This window comes from Drosophila sulfurigaster, chromosome 4 (assembly GCF_023558435.1).
Source record: "Drosophila sulfurigaster albostrigata strain 15112-1811.04 chromosome 4, ASM2355843v2, whole genome shotgun sequence".
Lineage (NCBI taxonomy): Eukaryota > Metazoa > Arthropoda > Insecta > Diptera > Drosophilidae > Drosophila > Drosophila sulfurigaster.
Window position 1 is genome coordinate 2,227,644 of NC_084884.1, and position 17,026 is coordinate 2,244,669.

At 32.9% G+C, this 17,026-nt stretch overlaps 3 protein-coding genes and 1 long non-coding RNA gene across 6 annotated transcripts in view; 1 reads left to right on the top strand and 3 right to left on the bottom strand.

The window, feature by feature from the left end:
- LOC133846876 (synaptotagmin-7) overlaps positions 1–3,281 on the bottom strand; it is a 35,826-nt gene extending 32,545 nt beyond the window's left edge. Inside the window, 1 exon segment of the mRNA XM_062281588.1 lies at positions 3,098–3,281. Within this exon segment, the coding sequence (XP_062137572.1) occupies positions 3,098–3,128 (31 nt within the window). The 5' untranslated portion in view covers positions 3,129–3,281.
- On the top strand, positions 364–9,327 carry LOC133846877 (rho GTPase-activating protein 6-like). The gene is given in 9 exon segments (XM_062281589.1): positions 364–531; positions 5,770–5,914; positions 5,971–6,280; positions 6,483–6,618; positions 6,621–6,632; positions 6,697–6,982; positions 7,065–7,199; positions 7,263–7,447; positions 9,016–9,327. Coding segments are annotated over 7 exon segments (1,023 nt in total). The 5' UTR covers positions 364–531; positions 5,770–5,914; positions 5,971–6,223; the 3' UTR covers positions 9,228–9,327.
- A 79-nt stretch (positions 9,328–9,406) lies between these two features.
- Positions 9,407–11,189, bottom strand: LOC133846940 (uncharacterized). Its single transcript, XM_062281652.1, has 5 exons — positions 11,174–11,189; positions 10,859–10,903; positions 10,522–10,621; positions 10,281–10,468; positions 9,407–10,130 (listed from the first exon to the last, which is right to left on the bottom strand). Exons 1-5 carry the CDS (start codon positions 11,187–11,189, stop codon positions 9,979–9,981), a joined length of 501 nt encoding a protein of 166 aa, XP_062137636.1. The 3' UTR covers positions 9,407–9,978.
- Positions 11,190–11,855: 666 nt separating this feature from the next.
- LOC133846881 (uncharacterized) lies at positions 11,856–12,898 on the bottom strand. Of its 3 annotated transcripts, none has more exons than XR_009895047.1 (4): positions 12,694–12,898; positions 12,323–12,508; positions 12,134–12,248; positions 11,856–12,070 (listed from the first exon to the last, which is right to left on the bottom strand). It is a non-coding gene; the product is annotated as an uncharacterized LOC133846881 (long non-coding RNA). The 3 variants fall into 3 exon arrangements; XR_009895046.1 differs by having other exon boundaries at positions 12,323–12,490; positions 12,694–12,897; XR_009895045.1 differs by having other exon boundaries at positions 12,323–12,890.
- Between the last annotated feature and the right edge of the window lie 4,128 nt (positions 12,899–17,026).

Consider the following 17,026-nt stretch of genomic DNA (forward strand, 5'->3'; position numbering starts at 1 on the left):
TAATATTTTCAAAAGATCCCAAAAATTGCCTATTTTCTTATATAACTTCAGAGTTAATTTTATATATGTATGTTTTTTCCAATTGGTGCATGTTTTAATAGAAAATTGTGTCTTCTGTATTTTTGTTTAATTTCTCTTCCAGATCAAAAAATGATACAAATATGCAAAAATCTAAATCGTTGTCTAATGTTGGTCAATATGTTTCAAGAAAGATCTGGGGAAGTCGATCAAAAGGTCAAAATAGACACAATGAAAGTAAACATTGTGAGCCACAATCTCAGAAATGGCGCCATCTGTAAGAAACCCCTTACGGACTTTCTTATAAAAAAACAAAATAATTTCTAAAATTTGTATTTTTTATTTTTATGGTTTTTTTGGTTGCTTAGCTTAATTACACATGGATATCAGACCAAGGCCAAGTCATAAAAATTAATGATACGGCATTGGAAAACCTTTCGCAGACTGAAGCATCAATACTTAAAAATATTGCTATTGAAAAAATTAGAGAACTGAATATTGGAAAGAATATTGGTAAGTACGTAGTATGTACATGTAATATAAAAATAATAACTCCAGTAGAATTTATACATATAAAGCACATAATAGTGACATGCACTTTAAAAACTATGTATAGTAGCACATTGAATGATCGCTTCTTCTCCAATGTATTAAGTAATTTCGATCTACAGATGTGATGTTTAAAGTTAATTTAAGTATTTAATTTTGAAGCGGCAGAAATAACAACCTTAAAAATCAGACGTCTCAACGCCGTTGTGCTGCGTAAAACGTAAAGGTGTCTCTTTACGACAGAGCAGTGCATCCGCTCCTAAGGTGCCCGCATTGATAAGACATTTATATCCCAGCTACATTCCATCTAATGAAAGATTCAACTTTCTCGTGCAGAACTGAAAGTGATGGCAAGTCTTTAATGACAGATTCCTTTGGACCTCATCATAATACTGATGTAAAAACAGGCTTCCTTATTATAGAATACTTTACTCGATAATCTTTGTATCAAACGCTTCTCCCTTATTAACAATGGATTGCATTGAGAATTTCAAAGATTATTATCCGATTATTATCCCTCTGAATCTGAATTTGCATACCCCATAGAGTATAGTAGAAAGGTATTATAACTTTGTGCCTGCAGGAAATTTATGTAACAGCCAGATGGAGTCATCAGAGTTAACCAAGACGATATTGCCATGTCCGTCTGTTTGTCAATCCGTCTGTCCGCCTGTCTGCATAGAGATATAATTTTTGACAGCACTTGTTATAATTCCACTTCGGCCCCCGCAAATCAAATACCCACCATAATCTTGAAGTAAGAGCCGCGAACATTTTGAATTGCTATATATTTTCAAGCTACAGAAATATAAATTTTCCAGCTACAGAAAACAAATATACCCCATACACCGCTGCTTGCTTATAATGCATTGAATTTACTCGATGCCTATTTTTACTAAAAGAAAACAGGGCGGTATTATTTCATTCATATAGAAAATTAATTTACCGAGAACATATTAAAATATACCGCAGGGGCGGAAAAGGTGTGGCAAAAATCTGAATCAAACTTGTTCTGCAAATTTACAAGTTCTGTCGAAATATTGTAACTTTATCTCATTTAGTCCCTGAAGTTTAGGTGTTCGTACGGCCAGTCAATTGTAGACGCTGGTCAAGAATATACATTCATACTCGTATCCCATATTGTCATTGTATACGTTTCTAACTTTGTGTTAGTACTCATATTAATTTATCAAGCTCATCTATTTACAATTGACAGAGGTGTGTATTTCTAAGGTATTTTAAAAAATTAGAACAATAATTAAAAACTATTAAGATATTTTTTATTTTATACCCTTTTAGATATAGAATTAAAGTCCAACAGAACGCGAGTTATATCGAAGAAAAGAGCTCTAACAACAAGTTTTTTGACATTGGCAAAAAGGATGAACAAAGTAAGGATGGTATTATTTTTGTATTTGAAAGTAACATTATTTATCGATGCGGTACAGTGAAAATTTAAATTTAAGCTGTGCTGACTAGAAAATACATATATATTTTAATTCGGGAGTTGCGAACTTCCGCATTATTCAATGCGGAACTAAAGTTTAAAAGTGAACCTTTGCTGCTAACCATAAAAAAGAAAAAAGAAGAAATCTTTTAGTTTTATTTAATTTTCAATGTAGTTTATGAGGCATTGTACTCGTATTTTACTCAATTGAACAACGTGGGCTAGATGACGTTTATGCGCCAGATGAATCACTGTCGAAGGGAATTATTTGAAGATATGGGTCCCCATGGTTTTGGACAGTGCCATAAAAGCTCTGATTTATTTTCTCCTAATTAAATCGCATTTGTCGATTCGTTACCAGTCCTTACGTTATGCGGATTATTTGTGATTTAAAATGTGCGAATCAACACTTCTAGAGTGCCTGGAATTTTTCCGCCTTTTGTATTCTATTTAAATACTTCTTTAAATTACTAACTTATTCTGATATGAAGAGGTTATTACTTATATTTCAACTTGTCCTCGCCAAATATCAATTTGTTTCTATTCACATTTAGACTTATACATTTTGCAGTTCTAGACTGTGTACTAGGAGTAATGTCGATAGTCACCGTTTAGGCTTTGTATGAAATCATCTAGAGCTCTGTCCTTGTATGTTTCAATAAGAGTATTAACGACTTCGGGGAAGCCATTTCCATTCCTAACACAATTCAGTATAAAAGCAAAATGGTTATTTCTAAGTAGAATTAGTCTATAGTACGATTTTCCCTAGTCATTCTGCTTAGTTGATGCTCTAAGGTCCGTAGGTCCCTTTTGGCGGAGTAGTGCAGCGATGTGGCACGATTCAAAGGCCACTTGGTCCCTTGCGGAATACCGCCCCGTTTACTGACCTTCTAAAGTCGTTAAATGTTAAAACTCTATGAAGAGAAAAATATGTTTATTAATGCTGTTTTCCACAGTGTACTGGTTGAATATTTGTATTTTTTAATTTTTGTAAGAATTATTAATTAATCTGTTTTCGCATTTGGCCATCTAAGGTATGGTTATTACATAGTACGGTAGGCTCTTTTTGGGTGCATTCCAAACCTTTCATCATTTTTAGCGAACTGACACACATCTTTTTGATCGCACTTTTGATTATTTAATTTGTATATTCGTTTCTTATCACATTGGAAGACATTCTTAATGCTTGAAAATAAATTTCCGCAGGGGTTTTCGTATTATTATTTTATTTTTTTGCTTCTTTTTGTTCCTTTCTTATTTCACAAATTTTTATGGCACTAAGTCTGTTTGGGCGCTAGGCAAGTTTCTCCCTAGTTTCGCACCTTTGTTACATTCCAAAGAAACAAAAATTCTATGTCGTTATAAAATTTCATTTAATTTTAGTATTCACGTGAGTTTAGTATTAAATTCCTCAGCAGAAAGTGCTCCACTCGAAAAGCAATGAGTCGGTATTCTCACGGTTGCCGGCCGCGAGCTTCCGCTTCCGTTTTGCAATATCTGCAGCGCCACTGATGCTTGCACTTTAAGTGATGGACTACGGGAGCTCTTTGATGGTTAGCCAACAGTTCATATGTGGAGAATGATGGCGGTAGCAGGTCGTTAACTTTAGTTAACAGCTCTCTGCCCTCTAATATAAATTATTTCGCTTATTTTCTGAACAGCGTTATTGTTGAATGTGACTGGCTTTGCCTATAGTGAAGACTTCCACATGAAAGATGCTGGGCACATTGTAAGAGTGTTTGGGACAGTAGACAGCAGTAACCACGCCTCCAGCCATTTTCCAGCCATCGGTGTAGTTGTTAAAGGCATTAGAGATGCCAACCTCTTTTCATCAGCAACCCGATTCGAGGAAAATAGTGTCAGTGACAATACAAGAATCCCTGCCTATTGTTACCATAATCTATTAGTCCCGGATTGCCTAAGGCAGCAATCCGCATAGGTTTGATGCCAACAATCACTTAGTAAGCTTATGTTGGGGGCGACCTGAAGGCGCCTGCGACACACAGTCCTTTTTCGTGACCGGCGTGCAGCCGAGATGTATACTCACCGCATAAGAGATGGCGAGGGGCCACATGCGCAACTAAGCTTTTTCGCGGACTCTCTATTCTCCTTTATAGCTATCTTCAGTTGCCATCGTTAGATCTAGGACATTCATAGAGGTGGGATCTACATATGTAAGTGGGCACCACCACAGTACAGGACTAAATATAGACAGTAAACGAGCTTGTAACTTCTTCCTTACGAATATTGAATTTATCGGTCCACCTAGCCCGTTGGTGCAGCGCACTCATTAGATGTTTGTTACTTGCGAATGGGTCCGTCTGCACGAACAGTGCCGAGCAGAAATATCTGAAAAACAACGTGAATGTTTATAACCTTCCTCAGCGTAAAAATAATAAAAACAAGAAAGCTACACTCGAGTGTGCTCGACTGTGAGACACCCAATACCCATTCTGAGTAAAATCAAAATAATATATTGCGGTAATATTCTCAAAATATACCAAAACAATATACCACAAAATATTTTTAAAAAAAATAAAGACATGTCAAATTGTAAATTTGGTATATTAATGTGGTACTACATTCAAGATATACCATAGAGGGCAAAATATACCAAATTGTCAGCCAAAGAATATAAGACCCCTACTAAGTAGGCGTTTTCCCACACAAAAATAAGTTCTTCATTAATAACTTCGAAAATTTGTATCTGAACGAAATCAAATTTTCAGGGATCACAATTACTATAGTTATTATTATAATACGCGACTCTAGCTTTAAAATTACGCTTGTTATTAGATTTTTTCGGTTTGCGGGGACAGAAGTGGGCGTGGCAAAAATTTTCAGCAAACTTTATCTGCGTGCAAACATAACAAATGCTGTCGGAAAAAACTTATAGCTATTTCTTATAGTCTCTGAGATCTAGGTGTTCAGTCGGACAGTCGGACATGGCTAGATCGTCTCGGTTGTTGACGCTGAACAAGAATATACATATATACTTCATAGGGTTTCTGACCCCACCTCAAATTAGGACATAAAATTTTGCCGTCCTCAACAACAATTTTTGTTTTGGTGAGCGACCGATAAATTCGTCAATATGAGTTAAAAAATATTTATAATGAATAATTGAATAATTTTTAAGTTGTATTAAATATGTTTTTTAATAAATATACTTAATTTAATTACTCAAATATAAAAACCATAAACAAGTAATTAAAATCACCGGAATGAAATCGGTTAAAAATCTGGCAAACAGTTCATTGCGTGAAACTGTTGATTACCGTTGAATTGTTTTTAAAATGTAAGTTAATGTAAGCATAAAACATTTTTGCAGGGTGTAATCGCCATTTTGTGAGTTCTATCCATGCAAGCAATTGAAAACTAAAGGAACTTTTTAGCGTTGCTTACTTCTAACCAAAATACAAGTTAGCAGTTTCAGCAGAAACAAATAAAATGTTCCTATAAAAACGATGACCAAAAAGTTGTGAATACGAGAGCATAACCAAATTGTCAGGAATCAAAAATACTATACTTATTATAGTATATAGTATATAGTATATAGTATATAGTATATAGTATATAGTATATAGTATATAGTATATAGTATATAGTATATAGTATATAGTATATAGTATATAGTATATAGTATAGTACTATATACTATATACTATATAGTACAGTACTATATACTATATACTATACCACAATTTTATAAAAATGCAGCACAATAAGCATAATATAAATATTCTTACATACAGATAGACGCGATTTTTATTTGGAACATCCTTGGAAAATAATCTATCAAGAAATAGAAAACAAGGAGTAGTGTCTGGATCAAAATCATTGACATCAGTTTTTCGTAGTAATACACCCAATAGTAGGGTTGGGAAATTAAATAGTAATGTACGTATTTGAAATTTTATTTAAAAACGTTCTTTATAAATAAACATACACTATAGGTACGCTCATGTGAGAATTTACCAACAAATTTGATGGACTATGTAAGCTCGTCAGAGCAAGGATCTTCATCAGATAATTTGCCATATATTCATAAGACTTCATCGATATCAAAATCAATACAAATATCTCGAAGTCAATTTGACGTGAGAAAAAGTGATTTTGACCTTAATGGTATATTATTCGATGAATCTAATGCGAAGAAACTAAACGTACCTGTATTTGTGCTAAACTGTATAAAATATTTGGAAGATCATGGACTTCAAAACGTTGGCCTATTTCGTGTTAGTACATCAAAAACGAGTGAAACAAGTGCGTACACTTTTAAGGAATCGATTGAATAATTTATATATATATATATATATATATTGACAAGTATTGTTATTTATTTGAAATACCCAATGTGTGATATGGAAATTTCAAATAAAAAACTGAAATTAAATACGTAAATATATATACATACATATGTAAGTGAAGAATACGCATGTGTTTATCAATCAAATTTTTATAATAGCTTCGGGAGGACTTTGACAAAAATTGGAACATGTGCATTCCTGACAATACATGCCCTCATGATGTCGCAACATTACTGAAGGAATATTTACGAGACTTACCTGAGCCTTTGCTGTGCAACAAACTGTATACGACTTTTTAGAAACTCAACGTAAGATCATGACACTACTATAAAAATGTAAAATAAAATGTAAAAATCAAACATCATTTTTTAGGTATTCGGAACCGACGATTACAGCTTGAGGGGATATCTCATCTAATCAAATTGTTACCTATTGCACATCGAGACACATTGCATGTAATATTACGATTTCTTGGTAATGTAGCTGCCCATTGTGATGATATATTTTCCACTGATGGAACAATTGAAATTACTGGCAACAAAATGGACAGCTACAACTTATCGACAATCTTTGCGCCCAATATTTTGCGCAATTCCTTGTCAAAGGCACCTCAATTTAATGAACATGAAAATATCTCGAATGCGATAAATGTTATAAGGTAACGTCATTTCCTTAGATTTACAAAACGCGTGTGTAAATTGAAATAAATCAAGAAATTGATAAGCATATTGCTTTTACAGAATAATGATTGATCACTATGAGGAAATATTCAAAGTGCCACGGGAGCTACTTGACGTTCTATACACTAATATGTTAGATACATGTCCAGATAACCTACACGCACTTATGTCCAACAAAGCCCGACAAATACAGAAGTAAAAGTATATTTCAAATATTAGATTACATAATTTATAATAACAAATAATTTTATTTCGTAGTCAAGATGAAAATACAGAACCTAAATGCAATATTGTAAATCCAGAATATCTTAAGCAGACTCATTACGAATCATCTACTCATTTAAAATGTGATGAAAGACGTCAATCCACACCGATTTTGCTTGATGAATTGAACGTATTCTCAGCTAGTCTTCAGATATCAAGGCCAGATGAATCAATTAAAGGTAGATATTATATATATTATTTTTCAAACTTCACTATATTTCCTGGGGATTTAACTTTTTGTTAATATGTATGTAACAGACAAATCAAGGCATCATTCTAGATAGACGATATGACAATGTCCGTCGGTTTGTCCGTATGAACACCTACATAGGACTTAGAGACTACATATAAGATGTAAATACATATTTTTCGACAGCTCTTGTTATTTTTCACGCACAAAGTTCATCTATATATTAATTTTATGCCATGTTTACTTCCCCGCCAATTGAAAAGAAGTAAGAAAGTAACAGTCGAGTGTACTCGACTGTGAGATAACCGCTACCCATTTTGAATAAATATTAAAAAACAAATAAGAAAGCTACAGTCGAGTGTGCTCGACTGTGAGATACTCGCTACCCATTTTGAATAAAAGCAAAATATTCCGGTATTTTTAAAATTATACAAAAATAATATAACGCAAAGTACCAAAAATATACTAAATTGTAAATTTGGTATGTTGATATGGTACTACACTCAGTATATACTAAAGAGTGCAAAACATACCAGATTGTCACCGAAAACAACTAAGACGCCGTGCAAGTAGGCGTTTTTGCGCATACAAAACTATTTCTTTAATAACTTCGACAATTTTTATCTGATCGTAACAATTACTATTGTTTGTATTGTATATACCAAAATTCGCAGCTCTAGTTCTAAAGTTATGCTTGTTATTCGATTTTTGTTGATTTGCTGGGCGGAAGTGGGCGTGGCAAAAATTTTAAACAAACTTGATCTGCGTGCAAACATAAATGCTGTTATAGCTCTATCTCTTATAGTCTCTGAGATCTACATAGGTGCTCATACGACATGGCTAGATGGTCTCGGGCAAAAGGCCTACTTACTAGGGGTCTTAGTTGCTTTGGTTGACAGTCTGGTATATTGTATATGGTACATTTTAATGTACTATATCCATATACCAAATATATCATTCAATACATTCTTAGTATTTTGTAGAGTTTATGGTATTTTTGAGAATAATATCGCAGTATTTTGCATTTAATTCAAAATGGGTAGCGGGTATCTCACAGTCGAGCACACTCGACTGTAGCTTTCTTTTTTTTGAAAAATTTCAATCTAACAATCTGGTATATTTTATACTCTACGGTATATTTATTTTGAATGTAGTATTATATCGAGATACCAAATATGACCTTCGGTATATTTAGGTATTTTTCGGTATATTAATTCGGTACGGTTATCACTGCAGCAATTGGATTAAAAAATTGCTTTTATATTTGTTATTTTCATGTTTATGACATGGGTTTTTCGACCTTTTATTTAAAACCTAAACGCATCATACTAGTTGTAATGCGAGATTTCAAAGACGGAGCTCGATATTTATCCAGATTTCAAGTATTTTCTCTTTAGATTTTTCATTCAACTTTAAACTTGTGAGTTAAGGGAATGTCAAACAAGTAACTAAATATAGATAAATTATATAATTATTTTAAAAAATATATATATAACAATAAGTACTGTAAGATTATTAAATGGTGAAAATTTTATTTTAATTTACGAAATATTGCAGACAAAACTGTGTTTACTACCATTATAACTGAACCCAAAGTTCCAGAGAGTACATCGAATCTTGGAGGAGCCGCATTAAGTGCAAAGACTGCGGAACTTGGTACATCTAATAAATGTAACGCAGATAATGATGTATCACGTATTTCTCCATCGAAAAGCACCAAGCTTTATAAACGTCAGCATTTTATATCAAGCTCGAGGCATAAGAATTAAAGATAAATCGCATATCATGCCATCTAACTATAAATTATGACTGTTAATTATACTGTATTTTTGTTAATTATAAGCCCAAGATGGCTATGTTTCCAGTCCACATTCTTTTTAAATATTAAAACATAAATAATAATATGTACAAGTACAAAATCGCATAGCACTACATCATATAAAAGTTTTTCAATAAATAAAATGTTACGGTATTTAACATTTTAACGAAGAACTAGTTAGAGAAACGACACGATTCTCTTTATTCTCTATTATTAAATACCATACATCGCCTATATTATATGAAGAATATTCGTTCCTTCCAGCTGATAAACGAATACAAAACTTATTTAGCATATATATATGCTATATGTATACGTATATATGTATTTATTCTTACTGTACGTTTTTATTACATAAGACTATAGGAATTATGCTTAATGTAGAATCTATGTATGTATGTATGCATGTTAGTATATAAAGGTAATTTGATTTTTTCCAAATGTTCTCGTTACAATCTTATTTTTTGAATATATATGCTTATGTATATATGTAGGACCAAACAAACAAGTAGTCTATTGTTTTCGAATTGCTTAAATTTTAAAGTTATTTATAAATAATTTGCTAAATTGAATACCGTACATGATTTATACAATATAAAAATTACTCATCGTTTATTTATTAAAGAGTTGTGGAAATTATGTCACAACTACCTTTAAATAACATGTATTTCTTTGCTAGAGCTAGTTCTGTTTAAAGTTAGTCAACTTAAATTTCGATGAACAGTTAAACGTTGTGTTAGGTTCAAAACTCGAATTAACAATATATCTGATATGATCAAACACGCTATTATGATTACTATAGAAACATCTGTAGCACTCGCAATACTGGTTTGCATTGCTGCGGGCTGTTCACCTGTAAATAAAAATTGTACGCCAATAAATAATATATTTATTACTGCTTACAAGACAAGTAAAATTTCAATTATAATTAGTTTAAATTTTCAACATATTCTTCTATTGAATTGATAATAGGTATTAATATTTATATTACACTTTTACTAACCCGTTAAGACGTGAACTCGTACTGATGCCGGCATGGCCGCATTGGGAACACATGTATAATTTCCAGAATCTCGTAATGACGCACGGGTTAGCATCAAACGACTGGTAGTACCTATATCGGTCTTTTCAGTTTCCAAACTAATTCCACCTCTTAGAGAATCAAAATCTACTATTGCAGACCCATGATACCTGCGGTTGCAAGCGAATTAACAGTAGAATACATGTCAAAATTGATTACTTACCATAGTACGGAAGAGGCATGAATGTTCACAGAGCAAGCCAAAGCAATAGTACTATCGCGTTTTACGTGTATTTCTGTAGAGCCTAAAATCTTCGCACGCGCTGCAAATTTTTATTGTTGTTCATTTATAGTTAAACAAAAAAATATTCACATACGTATTAATTTTGATTTGTTTTATATGCTTGTAAGTATATACATAACATAAGTATATTGATTTATGTTTAGTATACAATAACTAACTCTATTGGACTTTTAGTCGGTTAGATATTTAAGCATCAATATTCAAAGTTAAATGGTACATTAATTTATATAAATATGAGTAATGTAAAGTGTATCACCTTTGGAATCAAAGTAAACTTTTCCCGAACTTCTTTCTCGCAGTTCTTTTCAGCTAAACCAAATAATAAAAAGTTATAAATATGTTTAGACAGTGAAATACACACAATATAAGCAACCGAGAATGCGATATTAATTAAGAAATAGAAATTACGTAAGTCGTATCCACCAAAGCTCGCAAATACGGCGGTGAATACAATTATATTTATTTAAATAATTTATTTATTTGTATTTTTAAATAAATATTATTCCACATTAGTATTGTACGTCAACCGAGAATTTATAGCTCTTCCCGAACATCCCTCTGTATATTTGACCATGCGAACACTTCATACATACAGATGTCAGAGACTGTAAGAAATAGAACTACAATTCCTCTTTTGACAATTGGTATGTCTTCACGTTTTTGTTTTGAAATTTTGAGAGGCTTCTTTAATATAAATCGAAACCAGTAATAACGCTATAGTCGAGTGGGCGACTTTAAAAGACCCTGTACCCATTCTAGAAATAAGCAAACAATGCAGTCTTACCCTTTAAATAGACCAAATTAATATACCGAAAAAATAACTAATGTACATATAACTGCTGCGAAATAAAATTAAAAGCCAATATCTCTTTGATTTATATGTAAAAAATTATAGCTTTCTCGGCTGTTATCGCTGATTAATAGAGAAGTGCCTCCTTCTGCCTGTTAAATACATTTCCTGCTGGCACAAAGTTAGCCTTCTTCCCTATGGGTAGTCAAATTACAAAACAAAATTACATTACATGATTTACATACATAACTAATGTGTTGCGTCAACTAAGAAGCAAGGCAAATCTAAGCATCTTCCCTCAATTTTTAATCGTGATCAAAAGTCGACTAAGAATTCTTATAATTTAATTTTGCCAACTATATTGGGATTGGGATGAGCGTTGATATTTAATTCGCAATTGTATATGCTGTTGTATATATTTATATATATACATATATATACAAAAGATTTTAGCATAGAAAAATCACCAGTTATTTCCAGAATAATGGCCAAGTTAATTTTTGGTTCAGTATTAACTTGGCATTCGTAAATACCACTGTCTCTAGCCTGTGCATATTCAATTTTCAAGTCCCAATCGTCACTATTTGATGGGTGTATTACAGAAAACCGTTGATCGCCAGTATATGTATAAATGTTAGTGGTCAAAATATGTAAATCCCGTTTGCGCATCCACGAAACCTTCCAAAGAGAGGTAAATTGTTCAAATATATGTATACAATAGCAAAAGAACTTAATACATACAGTTCGATTTCCTTTGTTTTAACACGACATCTTAAAATTGCAGTTTCGTCAATAACAGCCGAAATATTTCTTGAGCTTATATCGTCAAAAAAAGGGCGATCCATACTAGCCAAGTCTTATGAGGCGATGTGGAAAAAAACAAATATTGAAATCAGTAATTATATTTGCCGATTAGTTTAAAATAATTACCATTTATATTTAAAACTGATGAAGCGATGATATGCTGAAGACCACAACTAAAATGCAATATTAACAATATGATGGACTTCATATTTTTTAAACCATTCATAAACTTTCTCTCTGCATTTAAAGCCGCCATTGCTTAGTTTAACAACTTTACATCCGTTTCTCGCTACACTGCAAATAAAATGATTTCTAAAAATGTGGCAGTTTTTGATGTTTAATAATCATCTATATCATACACTATTATAAAATTTTGTTCGGGTTTATTAGTTATTTTAAGTTAGGTTCAGTAGCATATGCACAATTACATATTATAAATATATGTATGTATGTACATGAATATGTACATTTATAACCATCAACAACACAATACATACTCAGCCTTAATATGAAATGAAACCTTATCTTTCTCTTCTTGAGACCTTTAGTAATACAGAACTTGCTTTAAGACTTTCATTTAATATTGACAAAAAAAACCATTTAATTTCTAACAGATTTAAAAGTTTGCAATTCAGCAGTAATGTTTTCTATAGTCGAAAGACTTCAAGATGTATTCGCTTCTGCATTATTTGTATTCACAATGCATGATTGCTGCTAATGCGCAACTCAGACTCAGCACACAGTGTGAGAAAGCTTTTATTGAGAAAGCTTTTGCATCCCTTCAGCATTCGAATTACCAAACCACCAATTTTAGATGCCTTATGCAACGAATTGTCTGTTGGAGTCTATTAATTCACGCCATAGTCGATGTGCTGGACTTTTATATTCTCGCTACCTACACTCTTTTAGAAAATCTACGCATGATTTTATTCTATCTATGATTTTTAATCCTAGTGAAATGTTACCAAAGAAAGGTTTTATACTAAAATTAGACATTAACCTCATAATGATACAATAACAGAAGGTAGTCTCGTCGGCAAAATCTGGTATCTCTGCAATCATAACAGTAAGTGCGAGTGAAATGGGCTCGGCGTAGTAAGGCAAGCGAACCGGCAGTGTGTGGATTAACCCTTAGAAGATGTTGAGGGATTAAAGTTTCAGTTAAAAAGTTAGATTTGTTTTACAATTTATTTTTAATAATTTTGAAATTAAGGGTTAATTCACAAAAAAAAAAAAAATGGTTCGCACATAGCTTTTAACGTCAACAGCCGAGCACGCATTGACCAAATATATTTCGATACAATTCACGCAAACTATCGATAAAATCTATTGAATACATATACAACTTTTTAATTTTTATTTTGAATCGGTTTTTTATATTTATTATTATTATATTCATATTAATTCGAAAGTCAATTTATTAACTTCTTTAGCTCTCCATTACAAAATCACAATTTTTATAATAGAATATAACATAACATAACATAACATATAACACACGTTTTCAAGTTTTAATTACCTGTTTATCAATCTATAACATTAAGAGTACATTTGTAGAGTCTAACAATTTCACTCATTCACTCTTAAATATTATCAAATGCGCCAACAGTCCCCATAAGTCTTACTTACAAAGACAATTCCGTCGCTATAGACGACTTGTTCGCATTTATAACAAGTAAGAAAGTTACAGTCGAGTGTGCTCGACTGTGAGATACCCGCTACCCAAATTTAATAAAGCCAAAATATTGCGGTATCATTTTCAAAATATACCGAAAATAATAAAAAAATATTAAAAATATACCGAATGATATGTTTGGTATATCGATATAGTACACCATTCAAAATATACCATAGACGGCACAATGTACCAGACCCCTAGTAAGTAGGCGTTTTGTCCATACAAAAGTATTTCTTTAATAACTTCCACAATTTTTATCTGATCGCAACCAAATTTTCACAATCAAATCATAACTACTATAGTAATTATTGTATAAGCCAAAATTCGCAACTCTAGCTTTAAAATTACGCTTGTTATTCGCTTTTTGTGATTTGCGGGGCGGAAGTGGGCGTCGCAAAAATTTGAAACAAACTTGATCTGCGTGCAAACATAGCAAATGCTGTGTTATAGCTCTATCTCTTATAGTCTCTGAGATCTAGGTGTTCATACGGACGGACGGACAGATACTCAGACACACAGACGGACAGACGGACATGGCTATATACTTTATAGGGTCGGAGATGCCTCCTTCTACCTGTTACATACATTTCCTGCTGGCACAAAGGTATAATACCCTTCTACCCTATGGGTAGCGGCTAACAACTGCCGAACTGTTTGGTAACCGTTACTTCGCATAAACGATGGCCTTCTCTTCAAACCGCGCGACTCATCTGAATTATTTGAGAGCTTCTGACGTAGAATTAGAAGTTAGATAAGATAACGAGTTTGTTAATATAGGCCAAAATTTAATTCAAAAGTTTGAATTCGTCATATCATCAGAGCATAAGCTTTCATTGGCATGCGATTTTATACCTGTTGTAAAATCTCATATATGTATGTATGTGCGTATGTTTATAAAATGTAAACATATTTGAAAAATCACAAGTTTTTGTAAAATATTTTATTCCGAATAGAAATGAACCTAATTGTTGTTGGGCAACGAAAAACGAGAACGAAAGCGAAAAAGTGACGACGCGCTGTAACTTCTGATTTTCAACTTTCTTTATAATTTCATGTTAAGTTACATTATTTATTATTTGGACGTTGACGTACTAACGGCAGTACCATCAAGTGGCCCAGCGATACCAAGCACGGGCTTGTTGACGCGCGGACAAAACAAAATAAATTTGTGAACAGCATGCATTAATCGAAAACCGCGAATAAATATTAAAGGACGCTGGACAGCTAATTAAGTTAACTTAAAATATGTTAGGATATTTGTATAAGAAGATGAAAAACAATTGATACACTCGATAAATATGCTAATAATAAGGTTTTTAATAGAGAAATAGATTTACTAGAGCAAACTACGTTATTAAGATTATTATAATTCACACATAGAATTCGGAAGGGATTATGGCAAACAAAGTTAGTAGTTCTACGAGAAATGAGAAGAGGAAGAAAATTCCTAGTGATCCTGACCGGGACTGCAAAACTAACAGCTCCAAAGAGTCTATTTCACAATTAATTAGTCTCTGTATGAAAACAGCACCTTGCATAGTTCTACAATCAGAAAGAGAAGGAAGGTTTAGTAATAAAAGTCTACTGCGATAAGGTGGTAATCTAATATTAGGATTCCAATTTAAACTACGAAGAGCAAATAATAAGAATTGTTTCTGCACCGACTCAATCCTATCTTGATAAACCCTATACTGGGGATTCCAGACAAGAGATCCGTACTCAAGGATAGGACGAACCAGTGAGACGTACAAAGTTTTGGTAATGAAGGGATCGTTGAACTCTTTCGACCAGCCTTTTATAAATCCCAGAACACCCGTGGCCCTATTTACAGCAGATAGAATATGTTTATCAAATTTTAGCTTTGCATCAAGCAGAACCCCAAGTCATTAACAACTTCAATTCGCTCAAGAGGAGTGTTATATAAAACATAGTTATTTACATGGGAAGAACCCCTACAAAAGGTCATAAACTTACATTTATTGCTATTGAGATGTAACATATTTACTCTGCACCAAGATTCAAGACGATTAAGGTCACATTGCAACAGTGACATTGCAAGACTATCATTAAATGTCAGGAAAGCTTTACGTCATCAGCTTACATAAGTACACGGGAATGCTCAATAACAGAAGGAGATCATTTATAAACAAAGTGAACAATAGAGGACCCAAATGATTACCCTGGGGCACACCAGAAGTAACTTGGACACATTTAGATAACATACAAAGCCATTATAATAAATATTCTTAATTCTGTTAGAAAGGTATGAGGAGATCCACTCAATTAGGCTATGAGGAAACCCTAAAAGATTAAGTTTATACAATAAGAGGTGATGATTTACTGAGTCAAAAGCCTTACTAAAATCGGTGTAAATCCTTTAATTACAATAGAAGAGAACTCCAATAAGTTAGTAGAAGTGGACCTAGATTTCACAAACCCATGTTGGTAAGGTCAAATTATAGATTTACATAGGTGTTGCAGTTGAGAAGTTATGATTTTATACCCGCTACCCATAGGGTAGAAGGGTATTTTAACTTTGTGCCGGCAGGAAATGTATGTAACAGGTAGAAGGAGGCATCTCCGACCCTATAAAGAATATATATTCTTGATCAGCGTCAACAGCCGAGACGATATAGCCATGTCCGTCTGTCCGTCTGTGTGTCTGTGTGTCCGTCCGTCTGTCCGTATGAACACCTAGATCTCAGAGACTACGAGAGATAGAGCTATAATTTTTTCGACAGCATTTGTTATGTTTGCACGCAGATCAAGTTTGTTTCAAATTTTGCCACGCCCACTTCCGCCCCCGCAAATCACAAAAATCGAATAACAAGCGTAATTTTAAAGCTAGAGTTGCGAATTTTTGGTATATATAATAATAACTATAGTAGTTATGATTCCTAAAAATTTGGTTGCGATCAGATAAAAATTGTGGAAAAGAAGAAATACTTTTGTATGGGCAAAAACGCCTACTTATAAGGGTCTTAGTTACTTTGGCTGACAATCTGGTATATTGAGCCGTCTATGGTATATTTTAGTATTTTTAAGTATTTTCGGTATATTTTCAAAATGATACCGCAATATTTTGCCTTTATTAAAAATGGGTAGCAGGTATCTCACAGTCGAGCACACTCGACTGTAACTTTCTTACTTGT